Source organism: Solea solea, chromosome 5 (genome assembly GCF_958295425.1).
Source record: "Solea solea chromosome 5, fSolSol10.1, whole genome shotgun sequence".
Taxonomy (NCBI): domain Eukaryota; kingdom Metazoa; phylum Chordata; class Actinopteri; order Pleuronectiformes; family Soleidae; genus Solea; species Solea solea.
This window is the reverse complement of record NC_081138.1, coordinates 2,767,262-2,787,395: the sequence shown is the minus strand read 5'-3', so window position 1 is coordinate 2,787,395 and position 20,134 is coordinate 2,767,262. Positions and strand designations below refer to the sequence as shown.

General features: G+C 42.1%; 2 protein-coding genes and 1 long non-coding RNA gene across 20 annotated transcripts in view; 2 read left to right on the top strand and 1 right to left on the bottom strand.

Moving 5' to 3' along the window:
• plekha7b (pleckstrin homology domain containing, family A member 7b) overlaps window positions 1-650 on the top strand; it is a 91,846-nt gene extending 91,196 nt beyond the window's left edge. For all 13 annotated transcript variants that reach the window (XM_058630308.1, XM_058630307.1, XM_058630309.1 and 10 more), the window contains one exon: window positions 79-650. Coding sequence is in view for 1 of the 13 variants with exons in the window: in XM_058630313.1 (XP_058486296.1) it covers window positions 79-101 (23 nt within the window). In the remaining 12 variants the exon portion in view is untranslated. The remainder of the gene's footprint in view (window positions 1-78) is intronic.
• A 5,121-nt stretch (window positions 651-5,771) lies between these two features.
• The window catches only part of LOC131459316 (uncharacterized), a 233,381-nt gene continuing 219,018 nt past the window's right edge, over window positions 5,772-20,134 (bottom strand). Inside the window, exon 7 of the long non-coding RNA XR_009240235.1 lies at window positions 5,772-6,074. This is a non-coding gene — a long non-coding RNA (uncharacterized LOC131459316). The remainder of the gene's footprint in view (window positions 6,075-20,134) is intronic.
• Window positions 7,931-20,134, top strand: part of sox6 (SRY-box transcription factor 6) — a 122,828-nt gene continuing 110,624 nt past the window's right edge. For 5 of the 6 annotated variants that reach the window (XM_058629007.1, XM_058629006.1, XM_058629008.1 and 2 more), the window contains exon 1: window positions 7,931-8,411. The gene's annotated coding sequence lies outside the window, so the exon portion shown is untranslated. Of the gene's footprint in view, window positions 8,412-8,573; window positions 8,819-20,134 lie in introns of those variants that run through there. The other variant, XM_058629003.1, reaches the window with a different exon arrangement.

Genomic DNA, 20,134 nt, shown 5'->3' with positions numbered 1-20,134 from the left:
AGGTTTGAGACTAAAAGCAAATGAAATCCTGGATTGAGTCTTGTTTTCTGTGTTTTTTCCCCTCTCGTCACGTCTCAGCTCAAGCCGTGTCTGGACACTGAGGTGCTATACTCCACAACGACGACAAAACGACTGGATTCTGCGAGAAAAGGATTTTCAGACATTTACAAGTTTCCACGCGGCGGCAGAAAACGCGGACGTTCACATTTTACAGGACAAAAACGAGACTTGGAAACAGACGCCGCCGCCGCTGTGCTCATTAACGACGAGGGTCGAACAAAACGTTAAAGGATTCTTTTCTACATGTTATTGCACTTTGAAATGTACACTGTTTAGAGTTTTACCTGCTGTGTGAGCTCGACTGGGAACTTTCTGTTTCTGTTTTTTCGCTTTTTTCAGGTACGAAAACGTGACGAGGGCGAATGTACAAAAAAACGCTATTTTTTATGGAACCTCAGATAATATTCTTACACCAAACCACTTGTATGTATCTGTAGCACTGCCAGTCTCCTGTTAGCTTGCCAAAACGAGTTTTATTTTTGCTTACATCAGGACGGAAAATAACCTTTAACATATTTTCTGTGTGACTGGGGGAAAAGGTTGCATAATGGAAATTTATAAAAATGTGAATATTAAAGATATTAACACAACATCTGGGTCGTCACATATGTATATATTCATTTAGCTATTTTTCTATCTAAAAATCCGATTTATATCAGACAGTAATCAAATAAATCTAACCCATCTGTCGGGATTGAAGCAAATACAGTACAAACTTATTAGGTTAAGGTTGTATGTATTGTATTTATCAAACTTATCTTTATTCTAATCCTGTGCGTTCATCACAGCTCCACGATTGCCTTTGAACCTGCACATTGATGATCGCTGTGACCTCTTGAACCTCGTTCTATTTGAATAAGGAACCAACATATGGCAAACTCAAAGGAGGCTGAAGTTTCAATACAAAAACCTGAGAAGCTTCTTCGAGTGTTTCTCAGGTTCAAAGCTTTTCTTTCTCTTTTTTCTTTTTTTCTCCTCCTCAAAAGAGCATTTTTAATTCCGTGTATTCTCGACCAAGAAGGTGGATCCTAATAGCTCGGGATTCTCAAGTATCTTTACATGATGAACTTTACCTGCAAGCGAAGAAGAGATTATAGGGAATGTGTGTTGAATAGAACGAGCGACAGTATGATCAAGTCCTTATGTTTTCTACATGTTATTAGTATAAAGTAATTATTGTAAAACCTGGAACACATGCAGTACTGTGCAAAAGGAATACACGTATGCAGTGCTGAAATAACACGACTATTAAAGACTGAAATCTTAAAAACTATTAAACCTGAGGTGGAAACTTAATTGTGTTTGTTTTACCCAAAGACTGAATGCTCTTCCTGCTTTCACTGATGTCACCTGCAGCCAGGCTCCTATTGGTCGACACCACCTGTCAATCACACGGTCAAGCGGTTGAAAGGTCAAGGTCTTTGAAATCGATCACACCTTCTTTCTGTTCTTCTTTGTTTCTTTGGTGTCTGCAAACATCACTGTTAGTGCATGTACAGCAAACAATGCCGATGACCAAAAACGCAGAAAATACAATTTTTTAAAGTAAAGTCTAACAATTTAACACATTTAATTACACAATTGTGCAATAAATGTCTTTCAAATCCATCACACTGTGTTTAACTAAATTTAGTTTAACAACGTACACCCCTTAACCAGCTCATTAACTCAAAGTGGCATACTACTACTACTACTACTACTACTACTACTACAGAAAACAGGCACCAGCTGCTTCTTCCACGTCAGCTCTCGATTAAGTTTGATTTTTTTGCAACCAGCTGAGTCGCCCCCTGGTGGTTAATCAATATATTGTTACTTCCAGGTTGACCTCATGAGAGCATGTCCATGTTTTTATTAGAATGGCTGCAGTTGCATGAGTTTAACTCACTGGAAGCTTAATAGTATCGAAGAGCAACTTTTAATTTCATCCTTCAGTTCAAAATGTCATAAAAGTGTGTGTGTGTGTGTGTGTGTGGGTACCTTAGGATATGGTGCACACACTTGCACCCTTGCCTTCCTTGTCTTAGGGCGAGTTGTTGTGTTGCAGCTCCTCCCAAGTGACATCTTTATCTTTAATTGGAGCATAATTACTTTCACTCGTCTGCATCGTGGTGTGCTTTGAAAACACCTGAGAGAGAGAGGGAGAGAGAGAGGGTATGCACCTCCCACAGCTGCCTCATCCTCTCTGCCTCCGTCTGTCCTCCAGGATCTAGAAGGGGGGCCCCCACAGTGCCTGCTGGCCCTGGTGGATAGAAGACCCATCGCATCTTCTCTTCTGCTTATCTAGCAATAAAATGGGCTGTTTTTTTCCCTCCCTCCTCCTCCTCCTCCTGCAGAAGAAAAACTCACCCAGGACCCTCCACTGAGGATTGTGGCATTTCCATGTATTGACGTTTGGCTGCTGGTTCATATACATTTGTTATTCCGTGCTCTGGACTTCAAAGGGAATGAGAGAGGGGCCTATTATGCTAATTTGGTCCTGTTCTGTTAAACGCAATCACGGCCTCCCGCATTAATCCTTCACTAAGCACTCGCTGGCTTCAGAGATGCTCTTCTCAGATAGAAAGACGGGCGAGCGCGGCGCTTTCCTGACGTGGAGTCACTTTTGTATAAGTACATAAAGACCTGGAATCACCGTGTTGTTGTTGTTGTTGTTGTTGTTTTTCTGCCTGTGGTCTGTGGTTGAATAGAAGAGTCTATTGAGACCCTGCTGAGTAAAGTCTGACCTTGTTCTGGAGTCTATATTGTTCACTACACTGCGTTGGTAACATATTCACACGTTCCCCCCCCCTCGACTACAGCAGAGCGAGGAAGAGAAAGGAGAGATCCTACACTGATTCCCACTGATACCTATTTCCATCCCATAAATATTATTGTTCCTCACAGGGAACGTCTGAGGATCACACTACAGTGGAAACACGCAGCGGGGATCCGGATTGTAGTCCAATTGAACAAATACAAAAGCAAGGAACCCGATGCAATAGGTGCTTTGATTTCAAAAGAGTATTTCATGCCGTTTTATCATTCCTCTTCTCTTCCCGAGCTCCGCACACGCTACATTTTTTAAATATGTAAGAAAGAGAATTGTAATTTGTTGAATAATTGAAGAGTTTTCGGGAATCACTGAATATTCCCCCCAGTGTGTGAGCGCGATGTAAAAAAAAAAAAGCTGAATAATAGTCACCACGCTCACATAAGCATTTGCAGAAATGAAACAATAAACCCTTTGTGGGATCTTTTATCTCAGCGCTGGTGTGTTTACATTTCAAACAGAGATACAGTGGAGATAAATATTGGATAATGGCGTTTACTGGCTTCATATATTCAACAGAGAGAGAAGACAATTCCTCCGACATGAATGATTAACATTCAACAATGAATTCATCTCGTGTTCCTTAAACGCTCGGCTTTTACAATACCTACAGTGAATTGGGCTTTTTGTACATAAAAGCAATTGCTTTGTAAATGAAGCAAACGCCTGTGGGCCTCGTCTTTAATCAAGCAGCGCGCACACACACACACACACACACACACACACACACACACACACACAGCGATGCCACTGAGAGGCTGTGAATGTTTCTTTACATGAGTCTCTCTTTTTTTTTGACGCATCAGCAGAAATGAACATAAGCTACATATATAAATAAATGCAAGGATTTATTTCTTATGAAGGACTCAATGGTCAGATTACCTTGACAACACGCATGTATAATTAACAATACGACAACATAAATGTGACTTATTGACATGAAAGGATGTCATTACGTGTTCAAATCACTAATTGGACCTAAAATAATATATGAATGCATACATTAAATACCACATAATACTGGTTTAAAGTGTATTTTTGAGTCGTACGGTGTTAATATTTGCAGTATTGTTGGCACACGGCTGTGTGCTGGTGTCCCTGTTAAGTATATAATTAGAAATGGCATGTTGCACTCCTTATTTCAACACGACTAATCAGTGGTTCTCTGTTAACTTGAAAGGAAATATTAGATCCTGACTAAACTTTGATGAAATCCAGAGTTACAAGTAAGAGATTTGGGTCAACTAATGAGAACAGAGCGTCCCACTTTGCAAGTCCAATAGGGAGAGAGGCCATTTGCATGTATGCAAATTCTGTGTTTGAGTTAATTGCGTAACTTGGCATTCGGACATGACTAAGTTGTGTTGCGTGTTTCTCTTGTGAAAGTTGGTCTTTATGTCTCGTCAGGGTTTTTGTGGCGTAAGTAACTGTCACATGACTGATAAATGTTGTACTTGTGGATAATAAAGACGGTGACTCTTTACTTGTCAATAGTCTGAGGAAAAGCCTGTTGGGCTCCAAACATCACTGGCAATAAAATAAAACCCTCTCAAGTGTGTGGATCTTCTACAAGTCACACTCTCCATTTCAGTGAGGTTCCTTCTTCCTCGCACATTTCTTACTACACCGATGCTGCCTCACACTGTTGGCAAAGCTTTGCCGCCTCCATCTCTCCACATAAGACTTTAAAAGCCTCAAAGTTCTCAAATGTCTCACTTGATCTCACTCGTCCTCACGTGTTCCAGCTACGTCCAAAGTGGCGAGACAGGACTTCAACTTTTAAGTTAAAACTGAACTTTACTGACTGAATAAAGAGAAAAGGTGGTTTACATGCGTGGGAAACGGAGGATATACAGTAACTTCTCTGCTAACTTGCAGCGATTACTGCTCTACAGCTGCATAGCATTATGGGAAAATCTGTAAATACCATAACATCTATTCTTAATATGTAAAACTGCATATGTAATATCAAATAAAAAGTTATTAACTGAATATTTCCCACAAACTTCCTTTATTTAAATTATCGTATAAACAAATAAACTCTATTTAAATTCAATTCACAACAAATGGTTTCCATCCTCGTGTTTTCAAACCGTGAAAATCTTCTCATGACAATTACAAGTATTCTATAAAGTGACATGAAATGTATAATTTTATATAACTTTATACACTGCATGTTAACAAAAACATACCTTAGACCATAGACGGTCTAAAGTCACGCGTCCTGGCATGTGTTAAAGTCACTTTTTTTTATACATACATATTCTTCTTCTTTGGTAAAGCAGATAATTATGAATCCACGTCGAGAACAGTAATCACTGTTCGTGCTGAGCATGAATCAGCTGCACACCTTTGAAAACTGCTCTGACTGCACTGTAATCAAAGACACCCCCCCCACCACCACCACACACACACACACACACACACACACATCATCACCCCCCCACTCAGTCACTCACACACTGAATGGCGTCGTCCTCTAATTAAGCATGCAGAACAGGAGAAGAACACATGTTAATTTAATGTAACAAAAATGTTGATTTTCATGCCGTCTCCTTTTCAAATATTTATGGGCCAGACTTGGATTTCAAGATGCATCAAAGACTCACAGGGTATATGCAAATGTGTCTGCCTCATACTTTATACCCCCCCACCCCAGCCCAGCCCAACACCCCCCCCAAAAAAAACAACCAAAAAAAAAAATTAAAAACAACTTGGACTGTCTTTTACTCTTCGTCATGAACGTCTGAGCTGGAAAATCAACAATAAATAAAACAGATTATTTAGAAAGCAGCAGGAATTTAAGGATTATAATTTCATATTATGCCTTTATTTCGCACATTTAATTAAAGTTCACCTCAGATCATCTGATTCTGTCTCCACAGCAGCAGCAGCAGCAGCAGCAGAGAGATAATCTGGTCTTTGCGGGACAGAGATGACACTGACAGGTGTTGTTCCCTCTGTGTCCAAAAGGTGGCGCATCAGACACGTCAAACACACGCTGGCGTGCGGGTGGCGAGAGGAAAAGTCCGCTCCTTCAGAGGCTGTTTCACTCACAGCAGATACTTTATCATCATCATCATCATCATCATCATCGTCATCATCATCATCGTCATCCTCCGTGGCTCAGGAACACACTCACACACTGTCACAGTTTACGACATGTGTGAGTTTAGAGGTCTTTATGTCACTCACTCATCTTCTGAAGAAGAAGAAGAAGAAGGTGACCAAGTTAGAGAAGTGTGGTTTTTACATGAGTGAGGAAAACAGGAAGAAAAGTTCATTTTTATAAAGGTAAGATCTTTCTTTTCTCTTATTTCTTCCTTAAAACTTCCACCTAAGGGGAAACAAACTGCTGCTGCGTGTGAAATGGACGCAAGGCTGAACATTGCGATGCTCCTGGAGTCTGAGCTGAAGCCACCTCTCTCCCTCTCTCTCCCTCTCTCCCTCCCCCTCTCTCTCTGTACCTCTCTCCTCCTCTTTCAGCTCTATGTGACTCTGCAGTTAACAATCAGAATTTCCTCCTGCTGTCTAAGCTCATTGTAAGTAACTTTCCTCTTTCTCTTCTGTGATGTGACACATGATAGTCTGCTGTTACACACACACACACACACACACTGTTGTGTATATATATATATATATATATATATATATATATGTATATACAGTATGTATATGTCATGTTTAATGAGGATCAGTGCTGTAATCATGTGTTGGTTTTATTGTCACAACTTTCTTTTTATTCCATCAGCTGTTTTCGTTCCTTTTCTGATTGTTTTGAAATAATTATTGTGTGTGTGTATGTGTGTGTGTGTGTGTGTGTGTGTGTGTGTGTGGGCCTCCTCTAAACTCTGATCAGCTGATCATTTAAAACCGTATTTATGCTCATTTTTTTAAATAGCGTCTGTTTCTGGCGACTGATTAGAATTTTTTTTGTCCAATGTCAGGTTGATTTTCTATGATCTGCTTTAAAATAACGGATTCAACCTAATATTATTAACTGTGTGTGTGTGTGTGTGTGTGTGTTAAAACAAAAACATGAATATTCTTCACACACACACTCACAGATAAATGAACAAATGGAAATACGTGTGTGTTAAAGGTTAAAATTGTAAACGTTAAAATTCCCTCTCGCGCCACTACCCAAAAATAATTAATCACACAATAATTACATTTTTATTTTATTTCGTTCTTTTTAAATCATTTAATTAAAATTGCCTCCCTGCTGAAATGACTCTCGCCACAAAGATGAGTCTTTTATTATTATTATTTTTATTATTATTTTTATTTCTGGCATGTTCTTTAAATGCGGTAATTTAATTAGCTTACAATAATGCAGTGTGGAAACTGTAAAGTCATAATTAAACGCTTGGCGTGACGCGAATAATGTATAATATGCTGCTATCAACGTATCTTTTATGGATCTAATTTATGACAATCCTATTTTCCCTTTAAATTAAAGGAACACGATGTGACTTCCACTTCATTAAATGTGCACAGAAGCTGCAGCTGTGTTAAAATTTAAAGTTATTGTTTCTTCTGTGATATAGAACAGAACAATGATGTGTTTAAGGTGCTGATTGCTTTTATGGAAATCCTATAAAAAACCTCCACTCTTCCTCTCACCTGCTCTCCTTCTCTCACATCCATTTTTTTTCTTCTTTCCTCTTGCAACAACTTTCCCTCCGCAGCCGGAACAAGGTCAGCGTCACATTCATTATAAATCTATACGTTTAACGCGTAAGTGTCAGCAGAGTGGAAGTGGATAATCTTAAGGAGCAAGAGAAAGGAGTCGCTGTCAACTTTAAGTGATGATCATTTTAAATATACGTTTATTAAAGTGAGCAAACTGCGGCCAATGGAACGACCATCCTCTCTCACTGCACTTTTAATTTCACCACACATCCTCCCTCTCTCTCTCTCTCTCTCTCGCTCTCTTGCATCTCTTGTCTGGAAGGAGGAGGAGGGGAGGAGGGGGAGGAGGGGGGGGGGAGAGGAAGAGGAGGGGGGAGTCCTGCCTCTTTTGCCTTCCTCAGATCAATGCCCCGGCCACTCACTTTCTGATGTTGCACGACGGGAAATGCTTTGAATACTCGCGACATGGCCGCGCGCATTGATTGCCAAGATTGACAGCACCTCCACCACCGTCTTCTCCTGAGCACGAGAGAGAGAGAGAGAGAGAGCGCGAGAGAGCGAGAGAGAGAGAAACAGAGAGACAGACAGAGAGAGAGGGAGAGCAGGTATTGGCGAACAACAAAAGCCACTTGTAGTTTGTGGACAGCTCAACTTCACTCAGAGTACAGACACGGGATCCCCACGCAGCAGCCGCCGCGTGTGAGTGTAGACTTTTAAGTTTTCAGTCAACAGAAGAAGAAGAAGGAGAAGAAGAAGAAGAAGAAGAAGAAGGAGAAGAAGAAGAAAAAGAAGAAGAAAAAGAAGAAGAAAAAATAAAAAGCCTCAGCGCTGGGTCGAGTTTCGTTCGCGCACGAGGAAAAGGACGCACAGTTTATCCACTCCACTCCACGGCTCGATCACTAAGGTAAACAACACGACTGCTTCCTCTCTGTTTAACATTTTCCTCCTTTCCTCTTTTATTGCTCGGTTCCCCCCGGAGAGAAAAAAAAGTCGCACCCGCTGTCAGTGAAGTGAGAGCAGAACGCACGCGCACACCAAAAAGTGGATGTCTTGCGCGGACACACTCGGGTCCACGCGGGTTTTAACAGAGCGTGAGCGTCAAAACTTACTTATTGCGATTATCCGGTGCGTCGCTTCCACCAGAACACGCGCAGCAGCAGCAGCGGCAGCAGCAGCGGCAGAAGCGGCGGTGAGAGCAGAGTTGAGCGTCAACGCTCGCGGACGCACGGACCCACCGCAGAAGCAGCGAAGCCGCGGCGACGTTTAAACCTCCAAGTTTATCACAAGTGAACGTCGACGCAGCGTTTCCAGGTTTGAGATGATGTTTTTGTGTGTTTGTTTGTTGTTGTTGTGTTGGTTTATGCGCGCGGGCGCGCGGTAACGGAGAGGAGTAAAGCGCGAGACGCACTCCTGTGGTTGTTGTTGTTGTTGTTGTTGTTGTTGTTTTTGTCACTGATTTAACACTTGAACAGGACTCTGATTGAGCTGTGACATGTTTTAACTTCATGTTGATTTGAATCTGCTGCTGGAGACACTTTCACTTCTGTCCTCGCTGCGCGCGTCCCGGTCGGTTTTCCCTGTCCCTGCATGAGAGCTGGACAAGTTCCTCCACTCGTCTCCTCACACTCCCTCTGTCTTCTGTAGATTTCCTTCTCTTCTTCTTCTTCTTCTTCTTCTTTTCTCCTGTCAGAGAGACAGAGTTCGGCCCTGGTGCAGCCTGGGAATTCGCTCTTCCTTAACTTTCTCGGTGGGAGAAGAGAGGGTCAGGGGAATTGACCTTTAAAGAATGCACAGGCCATAAATTAAATTAAAAACATTTTTAGGGGAGAGATGCCCTTGGACAGACAGTTCTCCATTTAAGCCGAAACACTCAGAAGCTCGGCGCTGCGGGTGTGTGAACACACACACACACACACACAAACACACACAGGAGTTGTCCGTGTGTGTGTGTGTGTGTGTGTGAAAAGTGCAAATACGATTCATAACGATGATTCTATTCACTTTTTATCTACGTTAATTCAACTGAAAAATCACCAGGCCTTAAAACACACATTAAAAAAATGTAAAATCGACTTATTTTTCAACTGCTTAAAAAAATCACATCAGAAGTTTGATAATTATTGATCATTAATTTCAATTACTTTTTTAAAATTAAAAAAAAAATCCGGATGACGTTATTTGATCGCTTTTCTAAAAAAAAAGAAAAAGAAAAGTACAAGTCCCAATAAACGAGGCTCATAAAACTGCGATAACACTGTAACCAGCCGTGAATGTCAACACTGTAAACTCTTAAAAATACGTCCGTGCTAATGTGTCATCAGTGTAATTATTAAACACACACATTGACTTAATTGTTATTTCTTTGAAACGCCTTAAAAAAAATATTGCAGAGAGAAAAAGAAGAAGAAGAAAAATGTGTTGTTTGAGTTGAGTTGAAGTTTTTCTCCTTCTTCTCCTCCTTCTCCTCCTTCTTGCTCTCGGTGTAAATGTGACCGCAGGTCTCCTCATAAGGTAAGACGGATCTGGAGACCAAAGCCTAAATGGCACATTTATAATTAGACTGCCCATTCAGCACATTGTCCTGATTGCTATACAGGGAGACTGGACTGTGTCTCTATACGAGTTTGTCTCAGCGTGTCGCTCAGCAAAGAGCGAGAGACACAGGGAGAGAGAAAAGAGGAGAGGAGAGAGTGAAAAGCGCCGTTTCAGCCCTTTGATGCAAACAAACCGCACTTGGCTCCTATTTAACACCTCCAACCGACATCTTAATTAATCACCTTGCTTTGCAATTGTTAAATAAAACAGAACAACTTAATATAAATGCCTGCAGGTCATTTATGCGCTTTTAATTGCAGATGAATTCAAAGATAAAAGGTTGGTTTTATTTGTTCTAAGCTGCTGGGATGATGAGATCATATTTATCCTGTTTATTCGCTGGCCTTGCGCGTGTTCTCTATTTTTCAAGGACTTTATTCTGCGGGTGGATGATCTCGCTTTCTTTTTTTTTTTTTTCCTGCAGAGAATTTTCCCACCTGGACTCCGCATATAACGTTTTAAAGTCGCTCATGTGCCATTAAGTTTAAAACAATAATAATAATAATAGGACTTGCAGCCCCTCTGCTCACTCCCTTGTCCAAACACATGTCTCCCGTGTTAAAGAGCAACTTTGCTGCTTTTCCTCGTGTGTTACTCAGTGCAGCTGAGGCGACGCTGATTTACTGAGCGGAAGAAGAGGCAGAATGAACAAATGAGAGCCCTTGTTTAGACTGCGCTGCCACACACGGGAATTTATTGGTAGCTCCACTTTTAACTGTCCCCATCATCCACAGGTAGGGTTTGTTTAGACTGAGCTCTTGTGCCAGCAATTAGAGGGATGAAAGAAAAAAGAGGAGGAAGAAAGAGTAAGAGAGGCTGAAATGGGCTTTATTTCATGCTGTTTGAACATTTTTCCATAAATGTGCACAGTGATTATTGATTATTGCTTTGGACTGATGCTGATATTTGAATTTAATCATCTCCTCACATGTGGCAATTTTTTTTTTTATTAATTTGACTGACATATTGATGCAGTTTGCATTTTACAGCCTCGCTCTTGTGCTGCATCTTTTTCATTCTAACCCAGAGAGAGTGTGTGTGTGTGTGTGTGTGTGTGTGTGTGTGTTCCCTTGCAGGGAATGACATTACTCTTAAATGATATTACAACCAGTGCCAGCTCACTCATGATAAGCCCATTTCACAGTTAGAGGAGATAAAGAAATGTGTTGTTTTTTTTTAAATCCTCATATGATGGTGATTTATTGTCATTTTCAGATCAGTATAAAAAAAAAGAACGTGTGATATTATTCAACACAAAGTTGTCGAGCCTGAAGCAGTTACTGTGACCACTGTGTGTGTGTGTGAGTGAGAGTGTGAGTGACACCTAGATTTGTCGCTTCAACGTTTGATAAACATTTTGATTGAAAACGTCAAATAAACCCCCCCAAAAAATGTGTGTGTGTGTGTGTGTGTGAGACATGATTTGAGCCACATCACGGAGACTTTACACGTTGCATTATGTTTCCACACAGCCCACTGAACACTGTGTTTTTTTGCAGAAAGACAGCTATTTTGTTGCTGCTGGGATGTGGGCAGGGGGGGAGGCGGGGGAACGATGGAGCGGGGTGGGGGTGTGATGCTGTGGCGTGCACAGGTTGTAGTCTCCGTGTTGGAGGGCACGGTGTCTGCGAGACTCGACGATAAACAAGACGAGAGGAGGTAAACAACAGCAGGCCTGGTAAAGGTAGAGGAGGGGGAGCAGCAGAAGGGTGGAGGACGGCAGGAGATAATAAATGTGGCAGCACATGTTGTGACATCTGTCTTTCTAAGTGTTATCTAATTTGCGGTAGAATATTCCAACAATGATCAAAACTAATTGGAAATTTGCCATGTGAGGGTTGTTTTTGTTGCGTTTGTCCCCGTCGAGAAGAAGTTCCTCGACGGGTTGGTGAAGAGTCACAGCAGTCACAGCAGCACGAGAAGGATTTCTGACGCCAGAGTGATTCGTGGCGTAAAAGAAAGCAAAGTGACGGCGCTCCGCTCGTGCGTTTGTGCTCGTGCATGAGGAAGCCGAGCCTGCACCATTGTCACTGCTCGCAGACGAGACATGTGGATGAAATCAGTGGTCAGCTGAGTCATCGAGAGCAGACAGTGGTGGCATCACCTCCGACATCTCCGTCTGAAATGAAAAGCCATGAGGACGAACAACAAAGCGATGCACCAGCTGCTCCAAAACGGTCTGATTGAGAGACTTGTTTTGGAGCTGACGTCTCGCTCTTAACATCTAACGCGAACACATGTGAGATTTCATCAGACCCAAACGGAGCCTTTTCCGCGTTGCAGCACTTACTGAACATCGGCGAAGGGCAGGAGCTGGTTTTTTTTTTTTCTTACTAGATCATCGTGTCCCTGTGGCTGCTGTAAGTGAACAGTATTGCAAACATTAAAGGATTACACACGAAGAAGATAAATATGTGTATCTTCACAGGAAGTGCATAATTGCACAAGTAACCTAAGTGGCCCCATTTGATCTATATCATTCACTCTCCCACCAAATATGTTTTCATCAAAATAATTGGACTTTTTTTTATTTATTTTTTTAGTCCATAGCATAATTAACTTTGACTTCAATGCTACAGTCTATGTTATGCTAAGCAGACACACATTAATATGTAAAATTAATTGGAATGGCCTCAGTGTCCACGTGTCTGCGACACAGGTCTGGGACTGTAATCAGGTGCAGGAATTAGCCGAGCTCATTGTTTTTTATGAATCAAATGAAGATTTGTACAGTGGCTGTGTCAAGACGGTTGCCTTTATTACCATATCAAAGAGGCACACAGTGCAGCCGGGCAGTAATTAAAATGTGGTGGATTTTGGAGTCCCTGCGCACGCACACACACACACACACACACACATGCAAAGCATATGGACCAAGGCTGAGAATGTCAGGCTGTGTGCAGAGAGTGCAGGTGTTTGAAACTGAATTTTTAAACAAACACTCGTGTCGCTTCATGTTCCTTTTGCAGGCGTTTGGAAATAGAAGCCAAAGCCGTTTTTTACATGAAAAAAAAAAGGAAAAAGAAAACACAAGTTTGTTTTCTTACTTCTTGTTTTTTTTTCTCTTTTCTTCTGGCAACCATTTTGTTGGAGAAACTCATATATTAACTAGAGACATCGCCGCCAACACTGCTCAGTTTTCCTTTCCCGGATCACCATCAAAATTAAATAATTTCTTCGGTGGACCGTAACCTACATGCCCGAAACATTTAATCAAAATCTGTCATTTAGTTCTTGAGTTACGTCGCTCAGAAAAACAGACAAACACGAGGGCGAGAACTTAGCTCAGTTGGCGAAGATGATTCTTATTTTTTTCCCCACTTTTCCCCACAAAAGCTTCCACTGGATGTTTATTTTAGTTTGAAAGAATTAATCCTTACGTATCAATCTGGCAAAATTGGATACCGACCGTATACACACGCTTTATGTATGACCTTGCTGCGTTATGCTGGGATTAGATGGAAAGAATAAAAGAAGCCTCATGTGATTTCTGCCCGACTAGAATTGGAGAAGCTCTGAAGACACAAGATTGTGTCTTATGAATGAACAAGGGAAAAGAGATTAGTGTAATGTGGCCCCCTTTGTGCTGCACACACACACAAAAGCATCACAACAAGCCTCTTCCTTGTGATCCCTGACATTGTGCCTCAGATCAGAACCATCCCCGCGGGCAAGCTGCTGCCATGGAGGAAAGTGTCAAAGGATCCTCTGCTGCTGCGACACTGAGCGTCTTCATGTAGATGTGACGTAAAAGAGGACCTTTAAAAAAACCAGGAGGAAACAGCGCTGTAATGGCGTGGGAGTCACTGAACCTTGGTGACTCATGCATTTATTTATCCCGTTTTTTTGTTGGTCCATGGTCTGAGGAGGCGTTCATTATCCTTGTATCCAAAGTAACGCAGGTCTCCTCTGACTGCACGAGCTGAACAATTAGAACCTTATCCAGTTTGGTGGAGGTCGACAGCCGGCCCGGTGTTTGCCAGCTTGATCCGACATGAAATGTAAAATATGCTCCACGGCTACGGCTAAGCCTGCCAATCTGGAACCGCGTTACTGCGCAGTTCAACAGTTAGGAGGCTGGGAGCCGTTCTGCTGGCACACCACTGTTTTCAGCTCAGACTGGCAACGCAGTCTCGAGTGTGCGTTGTTCGCGTCGGCGCTCGGAGCAAACGAGCAAAGCGAGGCTTGGGCATGTGCGTTTTTCTTCGTAATGAATACACCGTCACTAAATTGACTTGATGACTCTGGATCTTTCTTAATTCGGGAACACACTCGTGTCAGTCACCGCTGGATGGAAACAAGTAGCGATCGGCGGTTTGCGTCACGTAGCAGCTGCTGTGACATCGAAAAACAGGAGAGGAAGTTTTGGAAAAAGAAAGGACACAGCGTGCCAGAAATTTAGATTCCCGACAGTTTTTCCTGTGGAAAATGCTAACGCTCGATGCCAAAAATAAATCAAAGTGACAAAGAGCGAGGGTGGGGGAAATGATGGAAAGGCTCTTGTGGCTAAATGTTCTGATGAAGTTAACCATAGCATCTCTTCTTACCCAGGTCTTTTGTTTCCTTTCTCAATAATTCCTCTTTACACCCACTTGGACGTGTTACAGGGCTTTGCCCTTAATGTGCATTATGAGAAAATGGCTTCAACAGACCCGACCGCAAGCTTTCTCTCGGTTTCTGCCTTTCTGTCACTCCGCGTCTGGCTTTGTTATCCTCTCTTTCACCCTGTCGGCGAGAAGATGAGCTGAGAGCGACTTTCAAAGACTGAAGATGACACGGATGACGCAGAGGTTCACGTCGCCTCAGATGTTGTGCAGCTCACACTCGGTCTCCCCGAGTCCAAGAAAACAACCGTGTGCTGGGGGAGTTTTTTTTTTACAAGGGAAATTTTCACTACTCTCAAGGTGGAGGGAAAAAAAGCTTAGTATGTAAATAATCGCTGACACTTGCTTTTCATTTGTTTCCAAAATGGCATCATTCCCCATATAGTGACTTCAGGAATGACTTTATCCATTACGCTGTCTACTCGCTCCATAATACGACCAAAACCACAGCAAAGGCACTAATGTTGGCAAGAAATAAAATTAACTTTCAACTAAGACCAACGAGTTAAAAAAAAGTCATTTCATTTACCAGCCACTTACTCAGTTTTGGAGAATCGATGAATTAATAAACATAGTTCAAAAACTCAGTGGAAACATCTTTAATTGCACCAGAGAAGTCGGTCGACCGGCCGAGCTGCACACGTATGAGCGAAGTGCGACCAAAGTGAGGAAAACCCAGAGAGCTGGACTCACAGAGCCAGAGGAGAAAGAACTGACTGCGATAATCACTTTCTTGAATGGGACTAAAAAAAGAGAAATCTGCTGAAATGATAGAGAAAGCCTGCGGTTTGGCCAACGCAGTAAATTTCCCATGAGCCTCTTTGACAATCTGAGGGGATAGCCACTCTGGCACACGCCACCCGCCCACATACAACACACACACACACACACACACATACTGGCAGTACGGTGTAGGAACCTCTAGGAGAGGCCTGTTCTGACGGAGGATGATTGACAGGAGGTGGGAGAGGACTCTACAGAGATGGGAGGAGTTTGAGAAGCAGTTTTTTTTTTTTTTTTTTTTCACTTGTCAGTAGAGTCCGTGTAGATCTACAAAAACTTTGCTTAGCAGAGTGGAAACACATTGTGGGACGAGTATGGACGAGCAAACGTATTTAGATTGAAGAAAAAAGGATGAATCTTTGGCTTTGAGTGGAATTTTATGCGACCACAATTAATGACCTTGCATACTGCACACACGGATATATACACATGACTTCATAACTCGCTCTCCCTCTCAAGTATCTTGTTCACGTCGTTTGCACAAGCGCTCGCGGTGGATATGTGGATTTGCGATCATAGTTTGGACATCGCAAAATCACAACTTACAAATGCATTGGCTGCAGTTTCGGATTAAAACACCGACTTAATACTGATGTAATGCGTCTTAATCTCTGTCCGGAAATTCACAATTCAGTGCCAGAGACTGGAGGTGTGGAGGTTTTTTTTTCTCTCCTAAACTTAACAAAGTGTTTTAGTTCCCCAACTTAAACCATAATGTACTTAGCATGACCACAGCCTTTCCCTTACTTTAACCAAGTGCTTTGAGTTGCCCAAAAAAAACAACAACCCTGAAAAGAAATTGTAATTATATTTTAGTGCAGTTTGAGAAAAAACATTGACGTTAAATGTTCAACGTAAACATTCCCATATGTGAAAAATCAAGAAATAAAAAGATGGTGAAGCTTACTTTTCCCTGACAAATATTAAATGAAATGCTAATGCTAATTCAGAGGGGGCGAGGTGATCGCTCAGGAGCTCGCAGGAGAGCCACGGTTGTGTTTTCGTCAGCACAGAGAAAGGCTTCATGTCCTCGGTTAGGGGTGGGGTTGAGGGTAAAGTGGGGAGGTACAATGTTCCTCCTCGTCCTCTGCAAAGCTAAATTTATTGGTCACCATCTGCAGGGTGGAGGAGTTTGGGTTGCGGCCAGGCCAAAGAAAGGCTTCTAATTAAACAGTCATCATTATCAACTTGTGGTCAGTGATCATCGTCCCCAACACTGCTTCTCCAAGATGAACATGGAGTCGTTGAGGCTTTCCTTCGAGCCCGTGCTGGACTGAATTAGAACAGAAGAAAGTGAGGAGAAAAGTGCGAGCAAGAACATTTTCTTTTTCGCCTCCTCCTCCTCCTCCTCCTCCTCCTCCTCCTCCTCCTCTCTTGGCAGAACAGGCAGCACGAGGCCCTGTGCCATATCCACTCAGGTTTAAACAATTACCCAACATCAGAGAAACCAGTAGAGCCTCAGTGCTGGCACAGCCGTCATGCTTTTCGACTGCAGCACTTCAGTCCATGGTTTCAGACATGGCCAAGTGTCACATGTAAGCGGAGCTTTCGATAATTTCAATTAGTGTAAGAGGGTGTGTCTGCAGTATCTGTATCACCGCTGCTGGAGGAGCGCTCCTTTGAGGTTGACAGCCCCCTAATACAGTATTTCATGGTTTGATGTGTGAGTGACACAGAGGCGCTCCAAGAGGATGGCAAAATGGTTTATTAGGACCTAATTAGAGCCCTGTGATTAAAGGGGAAGTGACTGTGATTAGGCGACCTGCAGATGATGTGGAAACATGGATGAATATTCAGAGGAGAAAAGCACACTACGTATTAGCCTGTGTGTGTGTGTGTGTGGAGACTTGTATTTGTTGCCTCTTTAGGACCTGGCATAAAGACCAACCTTGTCAGGACCAGTAGTCCTCATGGAGACCCAAAACCTGGTCCTAATGAAGCAGAACCTCATTTCGTAAAAAAAAAACTGGTTAAGTTTAGAGCTAAGATTTGAATTGTGGTTCGGTTAGGGGCGGATAAGGCTTGGGTTAGGCTGTCCGAGTGAATGTGAGTCAGTGTCGAGTCATTTAAAGGATAGCTGCGTAGAACCTGTGTGTGTGTGTGTGTGTCCAGGCCGCCTCGGCGCAGTCGTATTATATCATCCTTAAAGCAGATCTTGGGAGTGCGGCTTCACAACTTAAGCTATTAGACACAAAAATGCAGTTGGAACGCTGGCGCGACCCCACAGTCCGTGTTTTTATGTGGACTCGCTCAGAAACATGATCAGCCACTCGTGTACCCGTAACATCATTACTGTAAAAATCAAGACAAACTCAGTTTGGAGCTAGTTTCTCTCTCGTTTTCTTTTTCTTTTTCTTTTCTTTTTTTGTTTCACAGCCAATTGAACATGAAAACCATGAGGAATGTTGTGCAGAGCCATGCGGCGTCTACTTTGGGAAGCTTAGGGCAGAGTCACACACTCTTATGATCCCCAGAGCGTGTGCTGTTTAATCAAAGTGATAAATGCTCTTATTATTATTTGTCTCCATCAATAGAGAGATTTTCTTCTTCTTCTTTTCCCCTCACAAACTCCAAACTTTTCCAGCGATGTGATAGCCACTGCCATTAGAAATCATTTATGCGAGTGGTCTGAAGGCTGGAGATTGTCGATTTTACAATTTCACAACTGACTTCCTCCTTAAAATGACACTGGCTTACCTGCCTATTACTCCCTTTGATTTCTACAGTACATGCTTCTGCGCTCTGAGAGGTATTCATAATAAGCTTAAACTCCACCGGCTTCATTGCTGAAGGGTGCTTATCTCTGGGCTATTCAAGAGAAAGAAGGGTAATATTTATTTTTTTTCCCCCCATTTTCAACATTTTACTGTCGACCCCGAAACCGCGTGTGGGGCTCTGTTATACACAGAATATACAGACACATACTGTATGTCCACACACACACGTGACATGTCATGTGCCCAACACACACACACACACACACTTGGTCAAAGGCTGTTCTCTAAAATATTTTTTTTTTTGCCATTTAAAATTGAAACGGTTCAGCTTTGGATTTTTTTTTTCAGTCACATATTTCAGCACATTTATTTATATGTTTTATTCAGTATTTCAACATTTTTAAATTATATTTGTAAAGCCTGGCGGAACCGGTCGGCTAGTTTTATTTAAAAGTCAGCTTGGCTCGTTCACTCCAACTCGACATCTGTTACAAGCGGAGAAAAGAAAAAAAAACTCTCAAAAGTGTTTTTTCTCCCTTTATTACATCGATCATACTTACCTTGCAGCACTTATTGCATATTTGGACATGCAATTTAATCTATTTACATTTTCATTTAGTCCCCGGGGAATGTTCAAAGCATACTCAGCTTCACAATGTATACTCATATGTAATGTAAGATATACTTGAAAACTAGTTTGTGGTGAGTGGTAGTAGCCATGGAGGGCCCGCTCTCTTTGCCTTGGAGCAATGTCAGTTTTTCTTGTAGAATAATGAGAAGCATGTGCTGGACAAGTAAAAAAAATAAAAAATAAAAATAAAAAAAACACGGGCGATCTTTCATGTGACCCACCTGTTGTGCTCTAAATACAGCTAACACTAACCTCATGTTCCTATTGTCTGTCGCCTCTTTCTCCTGCTGTTCAGCTGCACTCTCTTCATAATTATTCCCTTTTTTTAGCTGTTTTTTTTTAAATGGCAGCGCACAGAAGCAAACTCGACACTCGAAGAGTGAAAAAAAAAAAGTAAACCTTAATGACTGCCAGGATTTAAATACACATAATCTGTAGGTGCAAAGTGTTTGTTTGAACTCCGTCTTTCTCCAGCAGTTAACAGTGTGCTGTAGGTTTTGCGCCGAGCTCTCTCCCTGTAGCCTCTGCCCGCTGTGAGTCTCTCACTTCCACCGCTGCTTTTTTGCCATGCTGTAATGGGCTCGCGGGGCATGATGGGAACATAATAACTGCTCCACAATGTTTTGCTTACCCCCCCCTCATTCTGCACTAAATGTAAAAATGCACCCAGACACATGGCGTATATGGTACAAGTTGTGATGTCAGTTGTTATTTCTGGATATGTGAGCCAGTAAAATTTGGATTATTTTCCACAATCTGCTGTGCACAGTGCATTATGTCACAAAGGCCACATTGTAGCCCGTTGGGTGTAGAGCAGTGTTTTCGCTCTCTCTCTCTCTTTCCCTTGTTCTGTGCCTTTCTCGAGCAGCCACCTTCTGCGCCTCCATTAAAGACTTCAGCCTTACTTTATGCCTATTTCCTTTCCTTGTGCTGCGATCAATGGACAATGGGCCTGTATAGGATATAGTGGCTAATGGGAAAAAAGTAAACAGACTAATGGACAAGACTGTTATTCAAACTTCATGTTTTTTTTTCTTTTTTTTCCCCTGCTGTGAAATTTGACTCTGTGCAACATTTCTGTGGATATTGTGGTCATATTATCATTTAAATGATTGACTGGTCGGAGAATCTGTCAAACACGACTTTCAGTGATGAGATTAATTAAACACGCAGTGTGTAACGTCTGCCACTAGGGGCCTTTCGATCGCAAAGATAACAAAAACGCCGAGTTTGATGCAAAGTGGGAGCATGGAAACTTCTGTGCTGTTGTCTGGTTTTGTTCCTGTGTGTGTAAGCG